Source organism: Choloepus didactylus, chromosome 6 (genome assembly GCF_015220235.1).
Source record: "Choloepus didactylus isolate mChoDid1 chromosome 6, mChoDid1.pri, whole genome shotgun sequence".
In the NCBI taxonomy this organism is placed as follows: domain Eukaryota; kingdom Metazoa; phylum Chordata; class Mammalia; order Pilosa; family Megalonychidae; genus Choloepus; species Choloepus didactylus.
In genome coordinates this window covers 2,693,103-2,711,736 of record NC_051312.1, presented here as the reverse complement: position 1 = coordinate 2,711,736, position 18,634 = coordinate 2,693,103, and the positions used below count along the sequence as shown (strand labels likewise).

Sequence of the window (18,634 nt, the reverse complement as noted above, 5' to 3'; positions counted from 1 at the left end):
ATCTTGCCCGGACACTCCCCGTTGCCGGTGCAACTCCCATCACCACCAGTGCGCATACATTGTTGCCAGACACCGTTACCGGAGCAACTCTCGCCCCTTTTCAATCAACCTCCGCGCCCTCTCAGAACCAATCCAAGCCTTTAACCTCTACAGCTACCCCGCCCTCTAAACGCCCGATATAAGCTTGTACTCTCCCCTAATAAACTCTCTTGGCTTCTTCACCCTAAAAGAACCGTGTCCCGCTTGTTCCTTTCTCGCCGCCCTCCATACTTTACACGCCTACGCCGGGAACCGGGCCCAGTCCCCCGCCTTGCCCTCGCCTCCGGGAAAGAGCCCCCGCCGCCGGTACCCTCCAAGCAATCCTGAGAGCCTAGGATTTGGCAACCGGCCACCACCTCCCCCCCCCCAAACGAGTCAACTGCGACCGCACTAATTTTTTTAAGATCTTTGAGCATAATTAAGACAGTTAAACATTTTTCCTAATAATTCCAATGTCTGAGCTTCCTTAGGGATGGTTTCTGTCAAATTCTTTGTTTCCTATGCATGAGCCATGCTTTCTTGCTCCATTGTCTGCTTTGTAATTTTTCATCAGGAACTGGAAATTCTGAGAATTAAAATGTGGTCACTCTGGGAACCTGATTCTCCCACTCCTCAGGAATTGCCAATTTTCACTTGTTGACAGTTGGGCCATCTTCTTGTGATTCTACCAAACAATTTGTACATTTGGAAACTGTGCATTCCTTGCTGTGTGTGATCATCCACTATCTCTGTGGTCAGTCTGTGGCCTGAGAGATTTCCTTCAATCTCTGGCCTGCAAAGGGGAGAGGGTAGAGAAGTCACACTGCCTTTTCAATCTTCTGGTAGATGCCACAGGTAGAACCCATTGCAGCCCAAAAGGATCAAGACCAAGGCAGGTGTGTGCCTCAGTCCCCCAGGGCACCACCAGACCAGCCAGATGCATGACCCCAATTTTTGGAGCACACCATCTCCCCTTCCCAGCCTGGTACCAGCCAGCCACTCCTGGGTCATGGGTGGTGTTCTGGTTTGCTAATGCTGCTGTTTTGCAAAACACCAGAAATGGATTGGCTTTTATAAAGGGGGTTTATTTGGTTACACAGTTACAGTCTTAAGGCCATAAAATGTCCAAGGTAAGACATCAGCAATCGGGTACCTTCACTGGAGGATGGCCAATGGTGTTGGGAAAACCTTTGTTAGCTGATGTTAGCGTGGCTGGCATCCGCTTGCTCCCAGGTTGCGTTTCAAAATGGCATTCTCCAAAACGTCAGCATCATCTTTCAACAGCCATCTTCAAAGAGTCTCTCTAAGTTGCTCTGAGTTCCTTCTGTTTGTCAGCTCTTTTAAATGCTCCAGTGATTTAATTAAGACCCACCCCGAATGGGTGAGGTAATGCCTCCATGGAAATTATCCATTGAAAGATCTCGCCCATGGTTGATTGAGTCACATCTCTATGGAAACACTCATTCCATAGGTTCTGTATTAGTTAGGGTTCTCTAGGTAACAGAAGCAATGAGAAATATCTATAAATATAAGATTTATAAAGGTGTCTCATACAACTGTGGGTATGCATGAGTCCAAATTCTGTAGGGCAGGCAGCAAGCAACCTGGCAACTCCAGTGAAGATGTTTGATGAACTCCTCAGGCAGTGAACTACAACTTTGATGAATGAGTTCGATGAACTCCTCAGGAAACGAACTGGCAACTTCGATAAACTCCTCAGGAATGCTTCCTTGGCTATCTGAAGAAGGAGTGAAGGTCCTCTATTTTTCTCAAAAGTCTTCAACTGATAGGATTAAATCTAGTTGATTGCATCCTCTCATTGTGGAATATACACCCTTAGTTGATGCCATCAGTCACAGCTTCAGCCAATTGACTGATGATCTAGTAAACTAGACTTCTGGTTTGTTAACCAGCCATAAACATCCTTGCAGTAATGGTTAGGCCAGTGCTTGCTTGACCAGATACCTGGACACCATCACCTGGCCAAGTAGACACCTGAACCTAACCATCAACACTAATACGTCTGCCTCCACAAGACTGCATCAAAGAACGTGGTGTCTGGGGGGACACATTACATCCACATCGGCAGGGATGGCTAGCCACACGGACGTGGTGCAGTTGAGGAATGGGGGCTGTGGCCACGTGCTGCTCATTTAGGCCTTTCCTTCCATCAAATGCTCCTCCATGTTTTTGTTTGTTTGTTTGTTTATAAAATGTAACTTTATTTTATGTTACTCTGCTGTTACATAGGGCATAACATTTTCCCAAGGCTGTTTTGGGACTACAGTCGATGATTAGCAACACACAATAGTGGTCCAACTCTCTAAACAACAATCACTAGATAAACTGGATACCCTCACATGTGCACAAATCTGCATGGGGAAGTATGAAAGTTTTAGACTTGGACTTGTGTGCTTTAATTTATATCCTCTTTCTAGTGTATCAAGTAATAACATGCACTTTAATTTGTCAGAAGCAATGCTTGTATTCTGGTAGCAACATGCTACTTCTACTACATAGTAAAGTGAATGCCAGAACTACAAAAGGTGGGATGCTAAGTGGATTTTTATTGAGAAGGGAATTTTTCAACTTAAACAGCAGCATATAAAGAGTGAATAAGGAAACTGCCTGTTGTCACAGATACATGTGGCCTCCATACTGTATTATGTAGGAGGCATTTCAATTTGTGACCCCCCCCCAGCACCCAAAAATGTCAAATGCTTTTCCATTCAATCTAATACTTCTGGATCCCTACTAAAAAGGAATACATTAAGAGCATGGAAAAGTTGCTTACTGAAAGGAAACCCCTGAAAAAGAGTAAGGGAGAGAATGTAGAAATTAAGAAGTTATGTAGAACACTCTTTAATTGTAACTAACTACATTTTCATATCTTCACAGTAATACAAAAAACAGTCACTTGCAGAATTGGGTCAGATTACTTAAATACCAAGTACATTTTAGTCCTCTGCCTAAGTGTTTGGAAGTTACTTATGTTTCTATGAAATGAAGCTATTAATACTTCTCTACACCAGGAAGGCCAAGACAAACACATATCAAGGAATGGAGTTTTCCCAAAGCTGCAGTGTGAAAAGGCTATGAACAGTTGATTCCACACACATGAATGGGTTTCTTTGCTATAGGAAATCCAAGTGGAATAAGGAGTGGAGATGTGTAAAAAGGTTTCTTGAGGGGAAGAAAGATGACACCCTGCATGCATTTAGTTTTCTGCCCCTTCTGCTGCGTCGCATTCTTCCCCTGCACTGTCTGATGCCCACAATGTTAGGTGTCTCTAAGCAACTGCGTGATGAGGGTGCTGTCTTTGCATGAGTCTTCATTCGGTGTATCAAGTTCTGCAATGGCCTCATCAAAAGCTGTTTTAGCCAGTGTACAGGCAAGCTCTGGGTTATTAAGGATGGAGTAAAATGTTCAAAATAGGAAGAAAGAAAAAAACTGTCAACCTAGGATTCCATATCCAGCAAAAATATCTTTCAAAGGAAAACTGACAGAATGACATCATGCAAGATGGCACAGAAGGAAGATCTCATAGTAAAATACAGAAAAGTTAAGAGCCAGCCCCAGGTGGATTGGATGTGTGGGCTGCATCTCTTTCTTGCTTATATCAAATGCCTCTTGGTAAGCTCCTTGGGAATTATCTATTGCTTGTTTTCGATCATCGCCACAGGCTACTTCAGCAAGGTATGGAAGTAATCTCCCTTCATTTTCAGATAGAAGACCTTACTCTCTGGATTAGGTGCATTGGCTATTAAATACTCATCCAACAATTCCAGGACTGCGGTGCAGATGGATCTCAGCTCCGACTCCACTTTCTCCCGATAGTCCTTAATCAGCCGCAGCTTCTTGTTAGAGGTGTTGGTCTTCTGCTCGATGCTTGAGATGCCCACCAGGTGGACCTGCGGCCCCCGGCCACGTTCTTGTAGGCCACGGAGAGCAGGCTGCGCTCCTCGCTGCACAGCTTGATGCACTGCCCCGTTACGGCCTTCCTGCAGGGGGCCATGTCGTCGTAGTGCTCGGCCTGCTCGGCCACCTGCGCCTTCTGGATCAGCTCCGTCTTCTCTTCTCCATGGTGGGCGAGGGGCCAGGGGCCCGGAGGGCGGCGAGCAGTGACCCAGATCAGGAAGCGGCCTCCTCCACAGCCTTTCCCATTTCCCTCCTCCAGGTTTTATACACATCTGATCAGTTCCCAAAAATGACTTATTCCAATCTTTGTTTCCAGTTCAGTGCCTGATTTGGGGAAGGGACCAGCCCCTCGAGCTTCCTTCTGCGCCATCTTGCATGATGTCATTCGGTCAGTTTTCCTTTGAAAGATATTTTTGCTGGATATGGAATCCCAGGTTGACAGTTTTTTTCTTTCTTCCTATTTTAAACATTTTACTCCATCCTCTTCTCCTTTTCTTCATTGCTTTTTATGAGAAATCTTCTCTCTTCCTTATTTTCATTCCTCTGTACACAATGTGTCTTTTTTCCTCTGGCTGTTTGTAAGATTTTTTTTATTTACTGCTGGTTTTGTGTAATTGGATTATGATGTGTCTCAGTGTAGTTTTCTTGTTTCTTATTTTTGGGGTTTATTGGACTTCTTGGATCTATGGGTTTATAATTTTCACCAAATTTGGAAAAAATGATAGTAATTATTTCTTCGGATATTTTTTCTGTCTACTCCTCTCTCCTTTCATTCAGGGAATCCAACTACACGTATATTAGATCATTTGAAGTTATCCATAGTTTACTGATTCTTCCTTCTTCATTAAAAAAAATTCTCTTTTCTGTGTTTAGTTTTGGATATCTTTTATTGCTACATCTTCAAGTTCGTTAATCTTTTCTTCTGCAACATCTAATCTAAATTAATCCAACCTATTGTACTTTTCATCGCAGGCAAGGTAGTTTTCATCTCTAGAAATTCAGTTTGTGTCTTTTAGAATATCTTCCATATCTGTGCTTACCTTTTCAACATATGGAAGGTGATTGTAATAACTCTTTTTGATGGCCTCATCAGTTCTGTGTTTGTCTCCTCATTACGGAGCTCCTTTGCATGTTGGCTTTTTCAAATTGGGTATCAGACATTGTAAATTTAATAGTTTTTGGTTTTGTTCTGAGCATAGTTAGGTTACTTGGAAACACTTTGATTCTTTTTGGTCTTGCTTTTAAGATTTGTGAAGTAGACTGGAGGGGGCTGTAGCATTAACTAACCCCCACTCCTGGGGCAAGAGGCTCTCGAGCAGTTCACCCAGCGCCCGTGAATGCTGAGGTTTCCCACGCTGGCAGGTGGGATGGCACTATTTATCCTCACCCGTAGGTGAGAGCTGAATGCTGCTGGATGATCTTTCAGGGTAATCCTTTCCCCAGTCTCTGGCACCTTCTTCACATCCATGCACTGATCCACCCTCTGCTGAATATTTGAGGGGGCCCTTGGCAGAGCTCTGGGTCTCTCTCTGGTCCTCCTCCTGAGAACTCCACTGCCTCGGCTCCTCGGAGCCCTCGCTCAGCCTCCCCAACCCAGGAGTCCATGGGCTCAGCCCACGTTTGCCTCCTGGTGCCTCTCCCAGCGGACAGCCCCCCATTGGCTCCCCATCTCTGGAGTGTCACTGTCCTCTGGTGCCTGATGTCCAGTGTCTTGAAAACCACTTTTTCCCGAAATGGATCCTTTTGTTTGGTTGTTTCAAGGAGTAGGGTAAATTCTGTCCCTGTTATGCCATCTCGGTCAGAAGCAGAAATCTCTCTTCAATTTTTAATCTTTCTCATATCTCTATTATGTCGCCTTTCAGATTTCCATTATTTTTTTTTCAGTGTCTTCTCTAATTCCTTTATTAGATTTGCCTATTTTGTGGATCTTTTAAAAATATCAGTTTTTCGTTTTATTGACTAAGTTAATGGTTCTGTTTTCTGTCTTGCTAACTTCTTCCTTTATTACATTTACAACTTATCATCACTTCTTTACATTGATTTTGATTTTCTTTTCCTGATGTTGAGTTGAACACTTTGTTCATTTATGTTCAGTCTTTCTTGTTTTCTAAGAAATTCACTTAAGACCATAAACTTGTTTGGTGGTAAGGTTTCTAGGGAATTTTCTGGTGACTACATATTTTCAAAATGCCTGTATTGCTGCTTTGCTTTCCTCTTTGACCTAAGGGCTATTTAGAAAAGTGTGCTTTCGCAGTTATGTTTTCTTTCTCGTTTTGTTGCACTGTGGTTACAACATGTGGCCATATGATTTGTCCTGTCTTGAATGTATTGCGATTTTCTTCATGGTCTGATGCCCGGCCAGCTTTCTGCTTCTTGGAAGAATGAGAAGGGCTTGACGGAGAAGCAGGCTCCCCTCTGCCTGTGGACGTGGGGTGGCTCTTCCAAGTGTGCTCAGCCCACCTCTGCGAGGGGCCCAGGATGGAGCGCCCTGAGGAGGCAGAATCGACGGGCACGGGGATGGGGTCGAGGGCTCTCCCTGCCCCTTACTGGCCAGCCCTGAGCAAGTCACCTCCCCTCTCCGAGCCTCAGTTTCCCCGTCGGTCACGTGAGACGAGTGAGTGTGAAGCTTCTCTGCCTGGACCTGTGCTGTCCGGTACGTTCACCGCCACCCACGAGCAGCCACCGAGCAACCGAAACTTGGTTGGTCCAAGTTAAAATGTGCCACAAGCACAAAAATATACCTGCTTGATTTCGAAATCTCAGCATGATTTCCAAGAAGAACGCGAAGCAGCTCGTCTTGTACCGATTACGTTTGAAATGATCACATCTTGGATATATGATTAAAACTCATTTCCTCTGTTCCTCTTTAGCATTATAAATGTGGCTATCAGGTCATTTTAATTGCATATGGGGCTCACATCGTATTTCGACTGACGGCGCTGCTCGAGGCCAACGGGGGCCATGCTCTCGGATGTTGCACCCCCGAAATGGAAGCGGCCAGCTTTATTGTGAATGGAACCCCTCCCCCCACCTCAGGGCAGCCCCTTGCTTTTCTCTCCAGAGCAGGCTTTGAATTTGTCTTCTCAGCGCATCTGAAACTTGAGCATTGGGGTGAACTTCTTTCCAAAGGTTCCTGCTTCCCCTTGCATCGGGATTCCAGAAGGTTCCAAGGGCTCCCAAGTGACTTGAACACCGAGATGTGACGTGCACCTGAGGCTTGCAGCAAGGTTTGCATGCCTGGAGAAGGATTCTGGGTGGTTCCAAAGGTCCCAAGTGACTTGAACACCCAGATTCAACTCACACGAGGCTTGCAACATGGTGTGTGTGCCTGGAGAAGGATTCCAGAAGGTTCCAAGGGCTCCCAACACATGACCTGACCTAGAAAGGAACAAATTAGGAAGCTGGCGTTGAGGGGACGGTCCCTGGAGGGGCCAAGATGGAGATTCACAGTGGCCTCAGGCTGCGGACAGGGTGTAAGGACTCAGGCCACGCCAGCCAGTGCTCAGCCCCGACCCCAACCACCCTCTGAGCTCCCCAGGGGCTTCTGCCCACGCTGCTCTTGGGATGGGGGAGGTCGGGAGGGTGCAGACCCACGTGCTCCCCTCAGGGAGCGGCTGGGGGCAGACGAGGGGTGCACAGAGCACTGAAGCTGGGCCTGGCCCCCCAGGCTCTGCACGTGCTTCTCCTCATTCCACTCTTGCTCTGCTCTGTCTCACGTGAAAGGCTGAGGCCCAGATGGGCTAACCCCGAGGTCCCAAGGCTTGTGGGAGGGGGCCCTACTCAGGGTCTGCCTGGCACCCCAGCAACACCTCCTCCCCCAGGGCCAACACCCCCATCCTCTGCAGGTTCCCCACCCCCTACTCCGCAAGCCAAACAACCCGGACTTCACCTCCTCCACAAGCCCAAGCTTCTGGACCCTGCACCCCGGTTCCAGCAGCCTGGGTGGGGGGGGGAGCTGTCTGGAGGAGGGGCTGTGAGGGGCTTGGTGCTCGGTTCCCCCTCCTGTGGCCCAGCAGCTGATGCTGTGTCGAGGGCAGCAGCGTGGCTCCCAATGCTTGTGGCTCCTCGGCCATCGAGGTGGGTAGAGGTCATCTGTGCCCTCGCCGAGCCTGCCAGTCAGTGGGGGCCAGAGGCCGTGGGGGTCCGGGGGGCTTCCAGGTGACGGACATCAGTGCCGAGCAGGGCCAGGGGAACAGCGAGGATGGAGCGCCATGGGGCAGGCCTTGACCCCGAGGGCAAAGGCGTGTCCACTGGCCCTCCAGGGGCGGGAGGCTGGGAGTGGGCAAACCAGGGACCCCAAGAGAGGGCGATGAGATGGCGACCAGGCCGGAGGAGTGGCAGACGGACAGACAGACAGGGACACAACGAAGTGACAGCAGGGGAGCCATGCCAGGAGCTGGGCTTGAGGGGTGCAGGAGAGGAAAGGTGTCTGGTGGCCGGCTTGGCGAGGGGGGGGTGCCGCCACCAGGGAGGCGACCCAGGAGGAGTGGGTTTCGGGGGCAGCAGGGTGGGCTCCGTCTGCCTGCTGCACGGCCTGTGTTTGCTCGCACGCTGCCCACCAGCCGAGAGCGGTGCTTCCGATTTTAAGTGGGAGGAAAAAACCAACAGGAGAGCAGACTTTTGTGTCACAGGAAATTCGTAAGAAATTCAAATTTCAGCATCCCTGCGTAGAGTTTTGTTGGAGCACGGCTGTGCGTCTGCCGCTGCAATGACAGAATTGAACAGCTGCATCGGGGACCGTGTGGCCAAAAAGCCTGAACTACTTCCTAACCAGCCCTTGGCAGAAAGTTTGCCAGCTCCAGTCTAGAATTCGGAGACAGAGACTCAAGGGTGGGTGCAACGGCTCCAGGAAGGGTGCCAGGGTATGGGAAAGGTGCCTGGGCAGCAGGTTTAGTTTATTTTTTTTAACAGTTTTATTGATATATATTTCACATACCACAGAATCCACCCATTTAAAGTGAACAATTAATGGTTTTAGCACGTTCATGGGTATGCGCATCACCCAGTTATTTTAGAACATTCTCATCCCCTCAAAAGGGAGCCCCATACTCTTTACCTGTTACCCTCTATGCCCCCCATCTCCCCAGGCCCCCCACACCCACCCATCTGCCGGCCGCCTCAGTGGACGCGCCTCCCTGGGACGGTCTGGGTCAGGGGAATCAGGTGGCACGAGGCCTTCTGAGTCTGGCTTCTTTCTCTGAGCATAACGTTTTCACGGTTCGTCCACGCCGAAGCCTGTGCCGACACACCGTTCCTTTTCAGGGCTGAATAATATTCCACCAGGCAACATGCCACATGCTGTCTATCCATTCGTCACCTGGTGGGCCTCGAGTTGCGTCCACCTTTTGGCTATCACGACCATTCAGTTGGCAGTGAGCTTGCTAAGGAGCTGGTTCTTGGGGTGCAGTGAGTGTTGGGGAGCCCCCGAACACAAAGAGAAAACCCAGCAGCCAGAAAAGAGTGTGCTTCCAGAACAGGGAGAGGGGAATGCTGCCCAGAGCCCCGGAGCAGTGGGCTGAGGAAGGAGTGGGGTCCAAGAGATGCAGGGTGGGGGTGGGGGTGCAGGGTCGGGGAGACCCCAGTCATCAGGAAACTGCTGTTTCCAAGGTGGGCGGGTGGACCCAGTTTGCAATGGGTGGGGAGGACCTTGAGAGCGGGGGGGTGGGGTGCGGGTGGCAGAGTGGGTGCAGGGGTGGGGCGGGGGTGGGCCAGGTGGAAGGGGCAGCAGGAAGCAGGAGGGCCGGAGTCCGCCGAGAGGGCCTGCGCCTGGGGCCAGGAAACTACAGGCCTCCCCACGCTGCTCATTCCCGCTGCTCCAACAAACCCCGAGCAGTGGGTGGGCTTAGCGGGAATGCACGGGCCCACGTGTACGAGGCTGGGGGGCTGGTTTCCTCCCGGGTGGGCATCTTCTGGCCGGCGGCCACCTCTGGGGTTCCTTGGCTTTCCCTTCACGATGCACACACGGCGTCTTCTCCTTTCTCGTCCGGGTTCCGGTGGCTTCCAGCACTAGCTGCTCCCCAGGGCTTCTCTTTCCGGGTCCAATATCCTTTGCTTATAAGGACTTCAGCTAATTTGGATGAAAGCCCACCCTCACGCAGTCTGGGCCACACTTTTAACTAAAACATCTTCAGATGTTCTCTGTGCACGTGGGGGTGTGAACACCCCCAGGGACAAGGTTGAACACGCCTTTTATGGGAGGCGGGATCCATCCCTACACCAAGTGACAATGTCCGTTTTGAGCAGGGACAAGGGCCTTGCTGCCAGTGGGTGGGGCTGTGCGTGCAGGTGCGAGGGGTGGGGGCTTTGAAAGAGAGCCGACGGGGCACACGGTTGGGGCCTCCCTGCGCCTGCACCCCCTGAGGAACGTGGACCTCCTGTCTCCTGACTCCTGGGGGTCTGGGTCTCAAGAGACTTCATGACTTCTGGAACCCAGCTGTGAAGGAGCCGGGAGGGGAGACCCCGTGGGGAGGAGATCCAGGCCAGTCCTCCCAGCTGACTGCAGCTGCAGGAACGAGCCAGGTGAGACAGCCCAGGGACCAGCCAGCCACCTGCAGTCCCACAGATGACAAACTGTCACCAAAGCCACTCAATCCCGTGGTTTGTCCCATCACAGCAGATACCGGAAAGTCTCCAGGCCCAGGAGGCCGAGCTGAAGTCCAGGCAAGGATTTCTGTGATCAGTTTGCAGGATTCCGGGATTTTCTCTGCACCTGGTCTTGTGGGCCTGTGAGGGCAGGGGCAGGAGGACAGGCAGTCATCTTTGGGTGGGGTTTGCCAAGGGACCGCCAGGGAAGGACAGGAGCCTCTCAGCCGGGAGAGGGGCAGTTGGGAGCAGGGGCTGCTCTGCTGGCCGAAGGCTGGGGAACACTGGGTCAGGGGCAGGGCCCCAACTTCCATTTGGATGGGTCACTCACCAATGTGACTGTGGGCACATCAGGTGCCCTCCCTGGATTGGCTTCCTCCCAGGTAGAATGGGACCCATGCCCACCCACCCAGCTCCCAGGGTGGAGGGGAGGATGGGGTCCACATGGGCAGAGAGCCCCTGCACCCCACTCTCCAAAGCAGGAGGGCTGAGCAGGAGGGCCCCAGACAATTGTGCAGGGTAACAGAACCAATGGGCACACAGAAGGAACCAATAAAACAGGGAGGGAACCTGGGCCTTGCCCAGAGACTCACCCCAGCCTTGTGGAGCCAGTACAGAGCCGCAGCTCAGGCGGCTGAGTGCACCCACCGCCTCCAACTACGGTCCCCAGGAGGGGACAGGCCACTCAGCTGGCTTTCCCCGACACCAGGGCAGGACCGAAACTCTCCCATTCATGTGGTGTCCTGCACACCGCTGCAGGGCTGTGACCCCGCAGGCGCCCCAATTTCCCTCCATCCGTCAAGGAAGAAAGCTTTTCCCACGTCCCACCTCCCCTGGGAGACCGGTCCCGGGGCGCTGCAGCTGAACGCAGCGACCTCTTATCCACAGGCCCAGTGTCAGCCACGCTGGGCGAGGGGTGGGAGTGGGCCCCCCCCCGAGCTGGGGATGGAGGAAACAGGGCACGGGAAGGAGTCTGTGGGCCAAGAGAGGCCCAGAGGCGCGGGGAGGCCAGGAGCGAACGGGACAGAGTGCAGGACAGGACAGAGGGAGGGGGAGGGGGCGTGGGACGTAAAAGAGAGGGGGCCGCCGCCAGGTTGACAGCCACCCGGGGCTGAGGCGGCGACGGGGTGCAAACCCGCAGACCCTCCTTCGCAAGGCGCCGCCCCGAGTCTCCGGGCCCAGGGTGCAGGGACACCCGGGCGAAGCGTGCGGAGGGCGGGAACGCGGCACCCGGCCCCGCCCCAAACCCCGCCCCGCCCCTGTGCGCGAGCACACAGGTGTGCGCCGGGCCCGGCACAGGTGTGCGCGGCGGGGCGGGGCCAGCGGGGCGGGGGCCGAGCCTGGTCAGCGACGCTCCGCGAGCCACGCGCCGGGCGTACGCGCGGCCTCCGGGGGCGCGGCCCGCCCGCCGCGATTGGCCGAGGGCCTCGCCCCGCCCCCAGGCCCCAGGGGGCGGGACACGGGCGGCGTGGCGCGGGCTGGCCCAGGGGGTCTCGCTGGGCCCAGGCACCCGCGAGGTGGTCGCGGCTACGCCTTCTGTGCCCCCCACTCCCAGCGCGGGCGGAGGGCGGCGGGGTCCCGGATCTGCAGGATGCGCGCGGGGTCGGGTCTCAGTGGGGACCTGCCGACAGGGTCCGAAAGACCAGGTGGTCGCCTACGGGCACCTGTGGAGTGCGTCTGGGAGGGGGCCACCCTGGGCACCTGCTGGGGGTTGGGAGTGCCCCGGTGCCCGGCGTAGAGCGCCCGGGGGCCGAGGAGGGGGCGCGCGCGCGCGCGCGGCTCGGGCTGTGTCGGTTGGGTGCGCGCGGGGGCGGGCGAAGCGTGGCGGGAGGGCGAGGCGAGGGAAGGAGGGCGTGGGAAGGGCGGCAGGCGGAGGGGGTTATCTATACATTTAAAGCCTGGCCGCCTGGGCCGCCCGCGGGACACCCGGGGAGCGTCTGGCCGCACGCGCGGGACACGAGCGCCCCACCCTCCCTGGCGTGCACGGCCCGCCACTGCTCGGCCACCTGGGGAGCGCGCCCCGGGAGTCGCTCGGCGGCGCTGTGCTGGGGGGGCCCCCTCGGGGCGCGTACCTGGACGCGACGCGCGGGGTGCTCTGCGGAGGCGCCCGGCGGGTGGATGCGGACGCGATGGACGGCGGCGCGCTGCCCCGACCCGCGCCCGGCGCCCCCGGCGGCCGCCCTCCCCGGCGGCGGCCCGCGTCCCCCGAGCTGTTGCGCTGCAGCCGGCGGCGGCGGCCGGGCACGGCGGAGAGCGGGGGCGGCACGGCGGCCGTGGCACGGCGCAACGAACGCGAGCGCAACCGCGTGAAGCTGGTGAACTTGGGCTTCCAGGCGCTGCGGCAGCATGTGCCGCACGGCGGCGCCAGCAAGAAGCTGAGCAAGGTGGAGACGCTGCGCTCGGCCGTGGAGTACATTCGTGCGCTGCAGTGCCTGCTGGCCGAGCACGACGCGAGGCGCAGTGCCCTGGCCGGGGGGCTGCTGGCGCCGGCCTCGCGCCCCCCCGCGCCCTGCCCGCCGCCCGGGACCCCTGCCGCCGCCGCCTCGCCCTCTTGCGCCTCGTCGTCCCCAGGCCGCGGGGGCAGCTCGGAGCCCGGCTCCCCGCGCTCCGCCTACTCGTCGGATGACAGCGGCTGCGAGGGCGCGCAGAGCCCCGCAGAGCGGGAGCTGCTTGATTTCTCCAGCTGGCTCGGGGGGTACTGAGCGCCGACAACCACCGAGGTAACCGCCGGGTGGCGGGGAGAGGGAGGACTGGAGGCCGGCGGGGCGCGCCTCCTAAGCCCGTGGAGCTGAGGGCCGCCCTCGGGCGATGGCTTCGATTCCGCTCACGCTTCATTTTCCCGGAACTTTTTCAAGCCCGTTTAAGACCGACGTTTGTTTGCCTGCGATTGCAAAACTTCCCCTCGTACACGGGGGCGTGGGGGGCATGGGGCGAGCTAGGCCCCTAGTGAATGCGGGTCCCCGGGGCAGATGGAGGTGGGGAGACTTTGCATTGCAAATCGCGCGCCCCGGCCCCGGGTGGCACAAGTGAGTCGGCGGGTGCGCGGCCCTGACTCACCGCGGCTCCCGGCGCGCCCCGTCCCGCCTCCACCCCCGCTGGGCCTCAGGCCTCAGACCCGAGCCGAGGCACTCGCAGCCTCCAACTCCAGAATCCACGAAGCCAGCGAAACTGCCGACTTCGCGGCTGGGGCCGGGGGCGGGGTGGGGGCAGGGTCTGGCTGCCGCCGTGCGCCGCCGCCACTGACGCGGGTTCCCGTATCCCCCTTCTCCTCCCCCTGTGCAGCCACAGCCCCGGACGCTGAGCGGCGCGCGCCTCTCACCTCCGCAGCCAGCGCCCCGGACCGGCCGGCGCCCACCGCCCCGAGGCAGACCTGCCCCGACGGCGAAGCCATCCCGAGCCAGGGACCCCGAGGACAGCCCCCTCGTCCCACCGGGCCCCTGTCGCCTGGTTCCCTCCAGCATCTCAGCTGCTGCTTTCTGCTGGGAGGGATTGGGGCGCTCCGGCTTGGAGATTTTCCTGGAGGGGAAAGGATTTTATAAGGATCGAGAGAATGTACTTTTTACAAGTTGACTTGAACTCCGGGACTGACTGCTGAGAATATGGAGACTTATTTTTGTACCAAGAATCCACCATGAAGGGTATCCGCCCTCCTCCCCCAGATTACCTGGAATTTACCAACCTGGCCAAGATCTGGACTCCAGCAGCCCCGGAGGGGTGGGCTCCCCGACAGGTGCCCCCCTTCCCTTGGCTGCCTGTTGGGTTTTGTGCCCCCCAGCACTGCCCCCCTCCCCCCCGAGAGATCTGGGCCTGGAAAACGTGCTGTCTGGGGGAAGGTGGACTTCACAAATAAATCAGTGCTATTTATTGGTGGCCTCTGGTCGTGCCTCGGCTTGTGTTTTCGTCCCCCCATTTCTCAGGTGGGGGGCAGTCACTTTCCCTGGACCCTGCCTCCTGTTTAGGAGGAGTGAGATCTGGGGGTCCAACCTCCTTGTCACCCAGAGCAAAGCAATTGAGAGATGCCTGTGGGGCTGGGGGCTTGGAGGGGTGGGTGGGAGGCAGGTGAGGCTTGGGGAAGCCCGGGGTGCCCTGACCTGGGGGCTGCTGCCCACCACCTTGCTCGGGGCCAGGCCTGGGCTGTGGGGCTTCCTGTTAGCTGCTGGGTAGCCCCAACAAGTTGCTTAATTTACAAATGGGGGTGCACATCCCAGGTGGTGGGGAAATGCAGGCAGGGGGTGGTTCGGGGTTTCCATGTCTGTCTGGACCTGAGCTGGGGGAGCTGCCCTTGGACAGGGAAGACCAGGTCTGCCGGGGGGGCCAATGCGGGGCCAATGCGGGGACTTGACTCAGCTCTACCTTTGACCCCGGGCCTTGGCAGCTTTGAAACCCAGCCGCACCCACAATCTCCCATTTATCGTTGGGTGGGTGGGGCTCAGGGGACCCCCCAGGCTGCTATAGGGCAGCCAGAGGCACCCTTTCCTTCAGGAGGGTGTGGCTGGGGCAAAGCCTTGGGACCTGGGGGAGGGGGAAGCCAGTGGTGTTGGCGGAGAGCAGGTGTCCCTGTGAGGGGGGGGGGGGGCGCATGGTGTCCCTGGGGACCCTTGCAGGCAGGTGGGGATCCCACAAAGCAGGGCTGGACAGAGGCGTTCCCCCTGCCCCCTGCAGCCATGGTGAAAGGCCGAGTCCCGGCTGCGATGGGGACGGGGGCTCTGATGAGGAGTGGGCTCTCTGGGGGCTGCGGGGCCAGGTGAGCCCACCTTGGCCTTGGCCCAGGAACAGGGCAGGTGCATGGTTGCGAGCCCCCTGGCTGGTGAGGGCCACCCACAGCCTTCTCCTGACACGGTCAGCGATCTCAGGAGGTCCCCCGGGACCCCTCACCTCGACCCCAGGTGAACTGCCGGCCACTGGGGCAAGGGGGCGGTGCTGATTTGGGGGAGAGGAAGGGATGGGAGGACAGGGCGGGAGGAGAGGGTGCCCCACCCCTGCCTGAGAAAAGTGCTGTCGGAGAAACTGCCTCGGTTAAACGCTACAAGTTTGGTGTTTTGGCTTTTTTGTTGTGTTAAATTTCAAACGTACAAGAGTTGAGAGAGGGCTGTGATAAAACCCCATGGCCAGCTTCGAGAATGAGCAACCCTGGCCACCCTTGCCCCCTCCAAGCCCCTCTGCCTGCCCGCACATGATTTCCGGGCAAATCCCACAGCTCATGTTTTTCACCGTGAATTCTCACGTGTGCCTGCGAAGGAACCCCGATGCCATCACCCCACCCCAAGCCAGCAGCAGCCCCTCCGTATCATCGAATGCTGGGGGGCTGCAGGCTCCCTCCCTCGGGCTCAAGGTTTGCTCTTGCAGGTGGATTTCTGGATTTAGGAACCACCCAGGTCCACATTTCGGATTTGCCTGTGGTGCCTTTTAAGCCCTTTCCCCGTTTATTAGTTGAGGAGCCGCGGGCCCTGGGGCGCTTCCCGGGCTCTGGGTGTCCTTTGCTGGGTCTGCCCCACGTTCCCTGCGGACCGGGTCAGAAGGGCCCAGTTTGTCCTCGGTGTCCAAGCCGATTCCTTCTCGTCGGGGGGCTTGCGGCCGGGATGGATCTGCGCTCTCGGGGGGTGGCTGGTGCCTCCATTAGGAAGTTGGGACCCTGTAATGTCCTGTCTGAACGTGGACACTGGGTGTGGGAAGGGCTGCTGTGGGGACCCCAGGGCCACCCCTCGTGACAGAGCCCCCCGCCCAAAGCTGTCACTTTCTGAGCGCCAGTCACCGCCTCGTTCCACAGACCTGGAAGTCGAGGCTTGGAAAGATCATGTGCCTGTGGGGTTTGGAAATCTTGGGAACTGGGAGCGGAAGCAGAAGGCCTCTTTCTGAGCCCCGCGCCGTCGCCTGGGAAGGTGGGGCCCTCAGAGCCTCGCGTCCTGGACGGGCGAGTCGGGGCGCATCCCCACCTGGCCCAGGTGCCCGGCCTGGCGTCGGCTCTGCTGGGGGAGGGGGTGGCGGTAGCAGGGCCCTGCGGGGCCGAGCTCCAGTACAAGGGCCTGGATCCGTGGGGCGGGGGCAAGGGTGCTTGTGCTGGCTGGGGCCAAAGGGACCCTCCCCACAGGCGGATCCAGCCGACTTCACCCTGGCTGTGACTACCAGGCAGGGGGCACGGGGAGGGGTGCAATGATGGTCCCCCAAGGAGCTGGGCTTTACCTTCCTGGGAATGTCTCTGGAGGCCCCAAATGGCTTTTTGTCCTGAACCCCTGTCAGAAAATGGGTGTTTCCCTGTCTTAGTTTCCTGGGAAAGCAAAGCACCACGGCCTGGGTGGCTTAAAAACAATGGAACGTGTTCCCCTCCAGTTTGGGGGGCCAGGAGTCCGCAGTTGAGGCACGGGCTCGGGGGCTCCTTCCCAGCCTCCTCCAGCTCGGACACGTCCCTCCAGGCCCTGCTGCCATCTGCCTGGCATCTGTCCAAGTCTCTGTGTCCAGAACTCCATCCTGTAAGGTGCCAACTGAGGGCCAACGCGGAGGAGAGCCCTCCAGTCTCAGAAATCCACAAGCATCTCAAAACCAACGGCAAAGGCCTTTCTCATGGAGGGCCAAGGAGCCAGCCAAGCTCGGCAGAAACTCTGAAGGGGCAGCTGGGCAGGCAGGAGGAAATGAGCAAGAGGCCAGGAAGAGTGTCTGGCCGCAGATTCCTGAGGTATGCGGGTGGGAGCAGGCCCATGTGCCTGGGCTGGGGAAGGGGTGGGAGGAGCAGAGCTCAGGGGCCTGCGGGGAGAGGGGAAGCCTGAGTGAAGTTTGGTCAAGACAGGGCCAAGGATGAGAAGTGGACAGTTGTGGACGCAAGCTCAGTGGATGCCCATGGTTGGATTGGGGCCTGCCCTTGTCGTCATTTGCTCACATCTGCAACGAGCCTGTTTCCAGATTGGGCCCCATTCCCGGGTTCTGGGGGTTGGGGCTTGAATCTGTCTTTTGGGGAAGCACAGTTTAAGCCCCACAGCTGGCTCTGCTGACCCAGGGCTGTCCCTGACGGAGGCGGGCCCACCTGGCCTGAGCTCCCAGTGGCCACACAGGCCTCACCCCTGGGGGAAACAGTCCTGGTCCCCACTGGCCACTCTGGCCTCTGCTCCATGTCCCCAAATGGACACCAATCCTGTCCCTGGGGCAGCCCCCAGCCTCCCTCTTGGAAGGGGTTTCCTGATGTCTCGGCTGCTCATTTTGGGTTGGTCCCCGATCAGGGAAGGGGCCTTCGCCACTCTCTGAAGCCAGGAGTCGGCTGACACGCCAGCAGGATGGGCCGCCAGAGTGCAGGGCCGGGGCACGCGGAGAAGGCCGGCCCCGCGTTCAACAGCAGTGGAAACGTCAAGTGCCGTCAGAGGTATCTGGCTATTGAGTGTCTGCTTTTCCTTCGTGGACTCTTCCTTGACTTACGGTGCCTTTTCATTTGCTATTTAATGCTGCCTTAAGAAAAATGAACAACTTCAACTGTTAGCATGAACTGTGCGGTCCGTCTTTACATTGTGCAATGCGCACTTTAAATGCAAATGTGACAGCGTTTGGTTTATAGGCAGAATCGCTGAAATTGCACAATTTGTATTCCACGGCTCGGCCGCCCATGCGTGTTCCGTTCTCACCAGAGCAGTGGAAACACCACACACAGCGCACTGTTTTTATTCCGCTTCTTGACACGTGCACCTTCAGCCAGCGCTGTCTTGGGCTTATCGATGAGTAAGGGGGTGGACAGGAAGAGGCGGCCGGCACTTTCCCTTTCCTTGTGTGTCATCATTTTCAGAGCGGGTGGCTGACTCACGCGGGGAGGGCCCTGGCGGCTGGCTGCTTTCTGCTCTGCAGGCGGCTCTGGTTCCAGCAGAAAGTGTGGCCTCCCGGGCTGCCTCCACCTGCCTCATCGCGGGGGACGTCCAGTGCCGGCCGTGTCCTCCCTCTGAGCCTCCCTGTGCGCCCCCACCCCAGGATCCACCAGAGCTCTGTGCTCGCGGCATCGCGGGTGTCACCTGCGAGGGGGCGGCCAGGGTGGTCACACGGTGCCAGGCACGTCTCCCCGGCCACGCGGCACCCTCCCGTCCCACCTGTGGACCACAGGCCACGAGGCTGAGGCCCGGTCCCTGAGAGCAGGACGCCTGTGCGC

At 57.0% G+C, this 18,634-nt stretch overlaps 1 protein-coding gene and 1 pseudogene across 1 annotated transcript; one reads left to right on the top strand and one right to left on the bottom strand.

Moving 5' to 3' along the window:
• Window positions 1–2,553: 2,553 nt before the first annotated feature.
• On the bottom strand, window positions 2,554–6,899 carry LOC119536547 (annotated as a pseudogene).
• Window positions 6,900–12,429: 5,530 nt separating this feature from the next.
• On the top strand, window positions 12,430–14,368 carry ASCL2 (achaete-scute family bHLH transcription factor 2). Its single transcript, XM_037839980.1, has 2 exons — window positions 12,430–13,238; window positions 13,801–14,368. Exon 1 carries the CDS (start codon window positions 12,648–12,650, stop codon window positions 13,218–13,220), a length of 573 nt encoding a protein of 190 aa, XP_037695908.1. The 5' UTR covers window positions 12,430–12,647; the 3' UTR covers window positions 13,221–13,238; window positions 13,801–14,368.
• Window positions 14,369–18,634: the final 4,266 nt, after the last annotated feature.